At 41.7% G+C, this 11835-nt stretch overlaps 1 protein-coding gene across 1 annotated transcript in view; it reads right to left on the bottom strand.

The window, feature by feature from the left end:
* Positions 1-2530: 2530 nt before the first annotated feature.
* The window catches only part of GPR63 (G protein-coupled receptor 63), an 88935-nt gene continuing 79630 nt past the window's right edge, over positions 2531-11835 (bottom strand). Inside the window, exon 3 of the mRNA XM_030195638.1 lies at positions 2531-3926. Coding sequence (XP_030051498.1) covers positions 2531-3790 — 1260 coding nt within the window. The 5' untranslated portion in view covers positions 3791-3926. The remainder of the gene's footprint in view (positions 3927-11835) is intronic.

Here is an 11835-nt window from a genome sequence, read left to right as displayed (position 1 = left end):
TGTACTCCAGCTTAGAAACCTGTGCAGAACAAAACAAATCACTGGCAATTCCAACTGCTTAATGGCTAGATGGAGCAAATAAATATATTAGGGGTTGTAAATGTCTAACAAAATGAACTGGACTGTTGAATACCAACTGAATGTATTCCAAAATATTAACTCTATAGTGCTACAGTAGCGTTGTGCACTGTTGGATATCAAACTGATTTTCCACAGAGTATTATGCATTATTGATAATAATGTTAATGATCACAATAAGTTAAATTTGACCACACCAACATAGTAAGAAACCAACACCGTCTGATGCTCCGGCGCATTTCTACGCTCAAAGCGTTCATCCTTAATGGCTGTTACTGTCAGTGGTGGCAGTAAATAGTAAACTATCATACAGGTAGCCTCATTGCTAAAACAGTAAACTCAATTCCTTTGTAATTTAGGGGGATGGCTGTAAACAAGCAAACCATCACCTCTACGTCAATGAAGTTCAAAATTAATCATTTAAAATAAAATTATCTTAGGACTAATATGTAAACAATCTTTTCATTAGAACACTAAAGCCCTCATTTTAGAAGTCTCCCCATGTGTAAATTAGTGGCGTTTAAATGTTTAGACTGTCTACATGTCCAAACAATGATTTTTACAAAGCTACTATTCATATGTGGGGATCCACAACTCATTTAGACAGCAGGGAAGCACAGTTGGGATGTAATGAGGGAGCAGTTTGGGTGGGCCAGAAATAGTTATGTATATTCCCTATTTTATAAGGGGAATACACATCAGTATTTAAAATGTCTAGGCATTGACATTCACATCTGCCCCAAAGCAGGTATAAAAGGCTGAGGTCATTACTGCTCCCCCCCTACACCCCTTGGGATATGATCTAGAACTCCCAATACCTAATGACACAATCTGCAACTCGCTAAATGACACCCAATAGAAAGATCTTCTCCATTACAGACCCTCCTAGACATCCAAACCTCTGAGTACGCCCTACCACAGAGATCCCCCACCCCAGCTCCTACTGGGATCCCTGGCGTCTAGTGGGAGCAGCAGCAATTCTCAGTCACTCCTGCTCATGCTGGTTTTGGCCAGAACAGTGGGCTGAGAATCAGCGATGCCCAGTTCAAATCCCACTGTGGCTCCTTGTGATCTTGAGCAAGTCACTTAACCTTCCATTTCCCTTAGGTAAAGACCATATCGTCTTAAGTTATAGCTGAAAAAAAGGCATGGGCTACATCAAAAATTTCCTCCCTACCACAGCGTTAATCCTGAGGGGGTCAGGTCACAAGAATACCACTAGGGGTCACAAGCATCATTTTGAACCCGGGACCAGCATCAGTAGCAGTGACTGGGGATCACTCTTGTTCTACTTGGCACCAGGGTCTTAGGGACCCTCATGGAAACCAGAAAGGGGGGGTGCCATAATTGTTATCAATCATTCCTTAGAATTTTTGTAACCATTGCTTTCTCCTTTCTGCTCTGTTTTATAATGATTTTAGCATTGTAAACAGCATAGATACTACCCCCAATAAGTAGTATATTAAGATATGAATAAACTTGGCGACCAGATCAGTTGGAAGAAATTGGGAGCTGCAGATCATGCTGTGGGAAGGAGTCCAGGTCATGCTGGGAGAGTGGGGATTAGGAGCTGCAGGTTGTGTCAGCAGCAGCCATTTGAAAAAGGTGCTCCCACATACAAGCGGGGACATATATAGTATATTCCACCCACTCCATGTGCAGGTTGTTTTTTTAAATCACTGCTCTCATGGGACATGGAAAGGCATGGAGTCCTGCACTTCCCTACACATATTTACAAGAGGTTCTGTGTTTGGCAGAGCCTTTGTAAAACACCGGGGGGAATTTTCCACATCCCAAACTGGATGTCTTCTTCATTCTTCTCTCCACATCTTATCTAAAATTGGGCTTCAAATGAGCTATTTATAAAAATAACCTACAAATATGCTATTAAAAAAAAAAGCTATGGAAACCACATATTGTTTTCCAAACCTTGTAAAGTGCACAAAAAAAAAAAAATTAAGAAATATCAACAGCTTTTTCAAAAGCACATCACTGAAATTCCTAAATCTCTGTTTTCTAAAATTAAAACTTTCCTGCAGCACTTATCTAATGACACTCTTTTGGCTCAACTAAGACAACAGAAAAGCAGTGTTCTCTTTCAGAAAATGACATCGACTAAAATGTAGCAGCATAAAATCTCACCTACAATTAAAGCAATTGCAGGCTTGGTAAGCATAAACCTGAAAAAGTATTAGAACTGTGTTTGTTTGTTTTTTTTTTCCAGAGGAGGATTTCCTTTGAATCCTGGAGGTAACATGTTTTTCTTTCCACTGTACTATAAAAATTAACAGATTTTTACAAATTGCACAAAATATTTTATCACGTGCACAACTTGTAGAGCATATGGCAGTGAAAACCATAATCATAACAAAAAAGTCTAAAAGGACTTATTCAAAAAAAAAAAAAGGACTTTTCCCTAATCTTACTGAATAAGACCCCAACAATAACAGTTTCAAACTACAGAGCGGTGTTCCCCACACACATAGATGGCACTAGGCCGGATTCGGCGTCTTGTGTGACCAGGTAACTGTGGCAGAAACTTGAAGTACTTGGGCACCAAATCTAAACAGGCATCACGAAACTTCTTAATCCTCCAGTAGTAGATCAGCGGATTCAGTGCAGACTTGAGGTAGCATAGCCAAAGCAGCCATGTGCTTATCTCAAAAAAGTTGTGCTTATAGTAGAAGTGACTGTTGAATGTAGCAACAAGGCTGTAGGTGGTAAATGGGGCCCAACATAATATGAAGACAACAAACAAAATCAAAATGGTGGTGAAGGCACGAGTTTTAAAGCTCATATCAACGTTCATTTGGAAGGGCCTCTGAAGGCTCATGAGACCCAGCTTGCTGGCCTGACTCAGGCATATGCTGTCAGGGTGGCTATGGATACGAACCGCATTGTGACGTACTGTGTTGAGAATGCCCATGAAAGAGTAGAGCATGACCAAGAACGGGATAAAAAAGAAAATTAATACCACCAAAATTACATAGGCCTGGTAGCCACGATTTGTAGAGTAGCCAAAAACGCACTGAGGAGCTCTTGATGGTACTTGTAAATTTGGATTTCCTACAGCCAAAGGAAAGGCCACACAAAAGGATGTAGCCCATGAAATAATGATTAGAATTTTTGCACGGTAAGGATTCAGCTTGTCTTGCTTTTGAACGATGATTAGGAATCGATCAATGCTGATAATGAGCAAGATGGCCACTCCTTCCATGACAAACAGCCAGAAGAACATGGCGGAAACTCTGCAGAAGACATCCCCAAAAATCCATTGAGTCATGATAATAGTTATCAGAGCAAAAGGCATGTTTATCATAGCAAGCAACATGTCAGCAAAAGCCAGGCTAGCAAGTAGGATATTAATTGCAGATCGCATGGCAGCCTTCTGGTATACCATGAGACAGACGACAAGATTCCCCAAGAAAGAAAGCAAAAGAATAAATACCATTACAGCAGAAAGAAAGATTTGGAGTGGCAGGTTTAAGCTCTCTGACGCACCTTGTGCAGGCCGAGTTACCGAACGGTTCAAGAGTAAAGTACTCATCTCAGTTGTGACCATGGCACCAGGATTGTATTTTAGTGGCAGTTCCATTGCACCCCGAAACAAAGACTGTGGAGTAGTAAAGTTTGTGTAAATATTTTCATAGATAACAAATGTGCCATTTGATGTCCTGGGAGGGGCAGGTGTCAAGCCTACAGAGAAAACCATTTTTTTTGAGAGTTAGAACCAGGTCTCCTCTCAGAGCACATCAATGAGCAAAGGCAGTGCCATATTTCATGGGTTGATGATTAACTGGTCGGACAATCCTGAACAGGGCCAGCCTTCAAGTTTCCCTTTATTTCACCTAAAAGAGAACAAAAGAAGAATAATCAGACTGCATGTAAAAGAAACACACTCTGAATGACAGCAGGCTTAATGGTTTCATGTTTTGCTCCCCATAAAAGGCTGAACAGAGTTATTGGCAGAGAAAAACAAGAAGCAAGAGAACCTTACAAAAATGGAAATACTATTAACACATCAACAACAACAAAAAAGCATCTGATCTTCAAATATACTACTCTGTTCCTGTTCCTTTCATGTGAGCTGCATGCTTTATCTCATCGGCAAGGCTTAGAAAAAACTGGCATACAGTGAGAATCTAATAGTGGAAGTGTCTGAACAGAGCTTGGAATCTCTTCCCCATGCCCTTCCTTGCCACATCTCTGAGGATGTGCAGGCGTCATACACCTTTCTCTTCCAATGAAGTGTATGTAGCATTGTATAGCATGTTTGGCACAATAACCAACCCTGCTTGTTAGCTATTAGATTTCATTTAAAGAAAATTGTCCTCACTGAAAAAAAAACCACTATTTATTTTTCATCTCAAAATTTGTTATTCTTGTCTTCATATGTGTAACTTTTTCTAGTCCTATGCATGAACATCCCCATGGTATACCAAGATCCAAAATAAATAACATAACATAGTCCAGTGTTTCTATACTGCAAATACACCCAACAGAGCAACCTACTGCATTGCTCATTTCAAAGGTAAATTTTATAACCTGGTGTTTAAAGAGGAAAATGGCCCAGGCCCTGCCACTAGGTAGACTAGGCATCCACCTACAGCAGCAAACTTTGAGGGATGGTGGTGCAGTTCTAGCGCATGTGAAAACCTATCTGTTGCTGATCCCCCTCCCCTCAACCTCCTCCCATGCCAGCCCAGAGCTTAAAGAAAAGTGAACTATGTGCAAGTATAGGCTTACAGAAAGCGCAATGTGTTGCCTCGTCCCACCCTCCCCCCCTTCTGAGGCAGACTTAATGTCATGATCATGAGAGACTTTAACATGCACACCGAAACGCCAGACACCACTACTGCTGCCTTCCTTAATACGATGGCAGCTCTAGGATTCGTTCAGGTGATCAAATCTCCAACCCACGAAAAGGGCCACATGCTAGATATGGTGTTCTGCAAAGGGGTCGACATCTTGGAAAACAAAGCTGGTGGCATAGAGATAACACCTTTATCATGGACTGATCATTTCCTAATCAAATTTTCTATTGAGAACTACATAAAACAAATGGACCAAATCAAAGTTTAGAAGGAAATCCAAGACAAGAGAAATCTGATTCCTGAAAACTTCCTAGAGGCCTTGTCTTAACCCCATGTGGATGAAAAGATGATGACACAGTCAAGAACACGTTGATATCTGGTATGCAGCAGCTTCAGAGAGCATTTTCCATCTCACAGATAGGCTGCAGAGAATACCTTCTCCTGCTTTAGACTTAGCCTGGCCTCAGAATGACATCCTATAGTATATCTCCTATCAAACTGAGCTCTCTTTTTCATCAAGCACTGCCATTTCCTCCCCTCACCCTCCCCACTGACAGTTTGAACTTCGTGGGTGTGGCTTGGATCTCTTTCAGGGAGAGAAAACTAACAACTTATAGCAGCAGCTTCAGAGAGCATTTTCCATCTCACAGATAGGCTGCAGAGAATACCTTCTCCTGCTTTAGACTTAGCCTGGCCTCAGAATGACATCCTATAGTATATCTCCTATCAAACTGAGCTCTCTTTTTCATCAAGCACTGCCATTTCCTCCCCTCACCCTCCCCACTGACAGTTTGAACTTCGTGGGTGTGGCTTGGATCTCTTTCAGGGAGAGAAAACTAACAACTTATAGCAGCAGCTTCAGAGAGCATTTTCCATCTCACAGATAGGCTGCAGAGAATACCTTCTCCTGCTTTAGACTTAGCCTGGCCTCAGAATGACATCCTATAGTATATCTCCTATCAAACTGAGCTCTCTTTTTCATCAAGCACTGCCATTTCCTCCCCTTTGAACTTCGTGGGTGTGGCTTGGATCTCTTTCAGGGAGAGAAAACTAACAACTTATAGCAGCAGCTTCAGAGAGCATTTTCCATCTCACAGATAGGCTGCAGAGAATACCTTCTCCTGCTTTAGACTTAGCCTGGCCTCAGAATGACATCCTATAGTATATCTCCTATCAAACTGAGCTCTCTTTTTCATCAAGCACTGCCATTTCCTCCCCTTTGAACTTCGTGGGTGTGGCTTGGATCTCTTTCAGGGAGAGAAAACTAACAACTTATAGCAGCAGCTTCAGAGAGCATTTTCCATCTCACAGATAGGCTGCAGAGAATACCTTCTCCTGCTTTAGACTTAATCCTACCCACCCTACCCCTCTACCCACCCACCCCTAGAGTGACATGTCTTATATAACCTCCCTATCAACCCACTCATTACTTTACCTCACCCATTTCTATTCTTCTATCACCTTCTCCCACTACTCCAACCAGAGTTACACCTAATCACACTGACCACCCTTCAACATCTTCTGTCCTTCTGTGACTGTTCTCTTGTGCTTGACTGCTTAAATATTTTAAATTTAAATGCTTTACTTTTTGTCTATTAGATTGTAAGCTCTTTGAGCAGGGACTGTCTTTCTTCTGTGTTTGTACAGCGCTGCGTACACTTTGTAGCGCTCTAGAAATGTTAAATAGTAGTAAATAGTAGTAGTAGTATGCAATGGCATTAGAAAAAAATCGCCCCTCTAAAGAAGGTCCTATGCTCCACGAACAAATGTTCCCTGTGGTTCTCCCAAGAAATACAGATCAAGGATGTCAACTTGAACGAAAATGGCGAAAATTTCACCTAGAAGACAGGCTCAACTGTAAGAAACATATGGCAATGTACCGCCAGTCCTTAACAATAGCCAAAAAACAGTATTTTTCCAGCCTTCCCAGTCACAACTAGCCAGGAACGATGTTGCCGCTTTGATGGGACTGTCAGTAGGTCCTAATGGAGACTTTTAATTTTGTTGGCAAAGTGGCAAAATCGTTCTCTGTAAATATGTTAAAAAGCAGCAGTCCCAGCACAGAACCCTGGGGAACCCCACTATCTACCCTTCTCCATTGGGAATACTGACCATTTACCCATACTCTCTGTTTTCTTTTAATCCACAATAGGACATTGACTCCAATCCCAGGAGTCTTTCATGGAGTACTTTGTCAAATGCATTTTGGAAATCCAGATGTACAATATCGACCGGCTCACCTTTAGCCAAATGTTTGTTCACCCCATCAAAGAAATGTAATAGATTGGTGAGGCAAGATTTCCCTTCACTAAATTCATGCTTTTGAATATGCTCTGTAATTGTGTTCTTTACAATGGTCTTTACCATTTTGCCCAGCACCGGTGCCAGGCTCACTGGTCTATTATTTCCTGGATCACCTCTGGAACCTTTTTTTAAAAAAATCGGTGTTAAGTTGGCCACCCTCCAATCTTACGGTACCACACTTGATTTTAAGGATAGATTATATATTACTAACAATAGTTCTGCAAGTTCATTTTTCAATTCTATCAGTACTCTGGGTTGAATACCATTCTGTGCAGGCGATTTGCTACTCTTCAATTTGTCAAATTGCCCTATTACATCTTCCAGGTTTTATAGAGATTTCATTCAGTTTCTCTGACTCATCAGCTTTGAATACTACTTATTGCACCAGTATTTCTCCCAATCTTCCTCTGTGAAGCAAAGAATTCATTTAATCTCTCTATTATGGCTTTGTCTTCCCTGAGTGCCCCTTTTACCCCCTGGTCATCTAGCGGTCCAATTTATTCTTTTGCCAGCTTCTTGCTTTTAATGTACCTAAAAAAATTTTTTACTATGTTTTTTGACTCCATCGCAATCTTTTTTTTCAAAGTACCTCTTTGCCTTCCTTTATCAGCGATTTGCATTTGACTTGACATTCCTTATGCCGTTTCAGTCAGATCCTTCTTCCATTTTCTGAAGGATTCTCTTTTAGCTCTATTAGTTCCTTCACCTCACTTTTTACCATGCTGGCTGTAGTTTGGTCTTCCTTCCTCCTTTTTTAATACATGGAATATATTTGGCCTGTACTTCCAGGGTGGTATTTTTGAACAGCTAATGAAAAGAACATTCCCTCTTCCCCAGAACTCGCAGCCATATGGGTCTCATTCAACCAGTTCACAAAGGAAGCTCTTAAAAATATCCTGAAAGGTCTATGGCCTATAGCCTGCAACCTGCCCTCCTGATCCCTGCCCAGCAAAGATTGTACAACAAGTGAGCACAGGCCTCATTGAAGTGGCCACTAAAATTGTTAACTCCTCTCTTATGGAAGGGCAACTGCCAACAACACTAAAAAGAGCTGTGGTGCGCCCCCTACTGAAAAAGAGCACCAGTACAAGATCGAAAAATACCCACCAGTCTCTAACAATTCTTTCCAGGCAAAACTTATAGAACGGACAGTCTCTGCAGTCAACTCAACAACTAGCTAATTGAAAGTAATTGGCTCTGTTTGTGTCAATCTGGCTTCAGACCTGGGTATGGTCAGAGACAGTTCTCATGTACCTTCTTGATGATCTGTACAGAACTGTGCTGTTAAATGTGTATTTTTTTTTTAATAGTATTTCCCAGTAGTTCTATTATTAGGTTTCAATTTACTGCTTTCAAGTTTACCTAATTTATTGCATTCATGTTTATACTTGGTTATTGTTATGCTGTTAACAAAATTGTAAGTTTCATGTTAAACTTACCTGCTGTACACCACCTTGGATGAATCTCTTCATAAAAGTAGTTAATAAATCCCAATAAATAAATAAATAAATGTCAGAGAGAGGCCGAGAAGAAGGGAAGAAAAGAGGAAGAGATGCTGAACACTGGGTGAGGGTAGAGAAGAGGATGATATTTAGAGATGAGATGCTTCTCACCTTGGCGCATGGGTAGAGACGGGAAGGGGAGACACTGGCAACCTAGGAGAATTGGAGGGTGGGGGGGGGGGGGGGGGGAGTGCTGGGTCTTCAGCTGCCCTGGAAAGATACATGTCTGAAAGTTCAGGCATTTGATTCCCTTGGGCAGGAGAAACATGCCCATTTCAAGCCTATTTTATAAACAGAACAAGGAATTTATAGAGTTGGTGTAAACGACTACGCCTACATTTTGTTTTATGCATGTTTGTGCAAACATAAAAATAGCCATACTAGGACAGACCAATTTTGCTTCTAGCCCGGTAGCCTGCTACCAACAGTGGCCAATCCAGGTCACAAGTACCTGGCAGAATCCTAATGTGTAGCAAAATTCCATGCTACTGATCCCCAGGGATAAATAGTAGCTTTCCCCCGTCTATCTTAATAGCACATTATGGACTTTTCCTCTACGAACTTGTCCAAACATTTTTTTTAATCCAGATATGCCAACTGTGTTACTATCAGGCTCATTTTCAAAAGAGAAGGATGCCCATCTTTTGACATAAATCGGAACATGGACCTCCTTCTCCCAGGGTCGTCCAAATCGGTATAAACGAAAGCCGATTTTGGACGTCCCCAACTGCTTTCCTTCGCAGGGACGGCCAAAGTTCAAGGGGGTGTATCGGAGGCGTAGCGAAGGTGGGACTTGGGCATGCCTAACACTTGGACGACTTTACCTGGTTGTGTTTTTCTTATGACCGAGGCACAAAAAGTTGCCTGAAATGACCAGATGACCACCGGGGAGAGAATCGGGGATGACCTCCCCTTACTCCCCCAGTGGTCACTAGCCCCCTCCCACCCTCAAAAAAATATCTTTCAAAATATTGATTGCCAGCCTCTATGCCAGCCTGAGATGTCATACTCAGGTCCATCACAGCAGTATATGCAGGTCCCTGGAGCAGTTTTAGTGGGTGCAGTGCACTTCAGGCAGACGGACCCAGGCCGTTACCCCCCCCCCCCTGTTTGTGGAGGAAACAGCGAGCCCTCCAAAACCCCCCAGAAACCCACTGCACCCACATCTAGGTGCCCCTAAGGGCTATGGTAGTGGTGTACAGTTGGGGGCAGTGGATTTTTTTTTTTTTTTGGGGGGGGGGGGGGGCTCAGCATACAAGGTAAAGGAGCTATGTACCTGGGAGTAATTTATGAAGTCCACTGCAGTGCCCCCTATCTGAAAGCTGCGGACCAACCAACATAGGCCATGTTTCGATTCTGCATCAGGGAAGGTCCTGTATATAGCAACAATTGCAAACTCTCTTATCACAAGTTGGGTTATGTTTTGAAGATGAGTTAGAGAGTTTGCAATTGTTGCTATATACAGGATCTTCCCTGACGCAGAATCAAAATATGGCCTATGTCAGTTGGTCCGCAGCTTTCAGATAAGTGTTTGAGTTCAAGTTAAATTACTAAGTTGATATTATATTGAGAAATAATGAAGATAATAAAGTGTAGCACAAGCCATGAGTAGTTTTGACCCAATGAAGAGTAAGGCGAGTCATGAGCTTAGTGCTTAGGTGAAACAAGTCACTACTGATGGCTCAGCGTGGTTTTATGACTAAGTAAGCTATAAGTGCATTGATTATAAGTATAAGCACTGGGATGTTAAAGAGTACATCTCTTTATAGCATACTAACATAACAAAAGAAATATACGTTTATATTTTGAGCAGAAGAATGTACACCTGCCACAAAGCAGATATAAACACTTGCGCCTAGACTGTGAACATATGCACATAGATTACAGTATTTTATAACCTGTGCTAGAGGGCAAACAAAGCTAGTTTTTTTCAACTGAAACTGAATCTGTGACCATAATTTACCGTTCTGTTTTGGTTGAAACCGAAAGTGGCCCGAACCTTGAACAGGAACAACCCCTTTCCCAGAACCATAAGTAGGCCCTGCCATTGGTGGTCTAGAAGGCTCTGCTGACAAAATGGCTGCTGGAACCTGGGGAGGGTGTGCCTATCTGTGGATTCAAGAAGGGAGGAGGAATTCCTTCAGTTCAGGGTGGGGGGCTTTTTGTGTCCGGAGGGGAGGGAGATAGGGAGGGATGCAGGCAGTGGGGGTGCAAGCTTCATAGTACAATTTTACGCACTGGCATTTTCGGAAGAACCAAAACAAGACCAAATCCAAATTTTGGGCTGGTTTTGGTGCCAAAGCCAAATCTGAAACTTGGTCGGCCTCTAATCTGTATTTGTATGCCCCATGCTACGTCCATGTGAATACCCATCTGCAAAGTATGTGCCAGAAAATATTGCAATGTACTTAGAGAATACTACGCAGCCAGAAACCAGGATGAAAATGTCACCACGCACACGGATAAATGACTAGAATACCCACAGGTATGCGCCTTCTTGCTGCCTAAATCTAAGCAGCTTTTTATAGAATTAGCCCCTTAGGGTGCAATTCTATTTGGGTGCTTGGTAAGACTTAGATAACAAATATGCAGAAGTGACTAAGAAAGCAAACAGAATCCTAAGAATTATAGGAAAGGAATGTAAAACAAAAATGAGATTATAATAATGCCTTTGTATCGCTCCATGGTGCGCACTGTGTGCAATTATGGTCAATGCATATCAAAAAAGATATAGCGGAGTTAGAAAAGTTACAGAGAAGGATGACAAAATGATAAAGGGGATGGGACGACTTCCCTATGAGGAAAGGCTAAAGTGGCTAGGGCTCATCATCTTGGAGAAAAGACGGCTAAAGGGAGATATGATAGAGATCTGTAAAATACTAAGTTGAGTGGAACAGGTAGAGGTGAACTGCTTGTTTACTCTTTCCAAAAATACTAGGCCAAGGGACAATGAAGCTACTAAGTAGTAAATTTAAAACACTCGAGAAAATATTTCTTCACTCAATGTGCAATTAAACTCTGTAATTCATTTCCAGAGAATGTGGTAAAAAAACAGTTAGCTTAGCAGGGTTTAAAAAAGGTTTGGATAATTTCCTAAAAGAAAAGTCCATAAGCCATTATTAACATAGTAAATTAAG

This window comes from Microcaecilia unicolor, chromosome 3 (genome assembly GCF_901765095.1).
Source record: "Microcaecilia unicolor chromosome 3, aMicUni1.1, whole genome shotgun sequence".
Classification (NCBI taxonomy): domain Eukaryota; kingdom Metazoa; phylum Chordata; class Amphibia; order Gymnophiona; family Siphonopidae; genus Microcaecilia; species Microcaecilia unicolor.
Note: the sequence above shows the minus strand (reverse complement) of the source record. Positions and strands in the feature narration are given on the sequence as shown.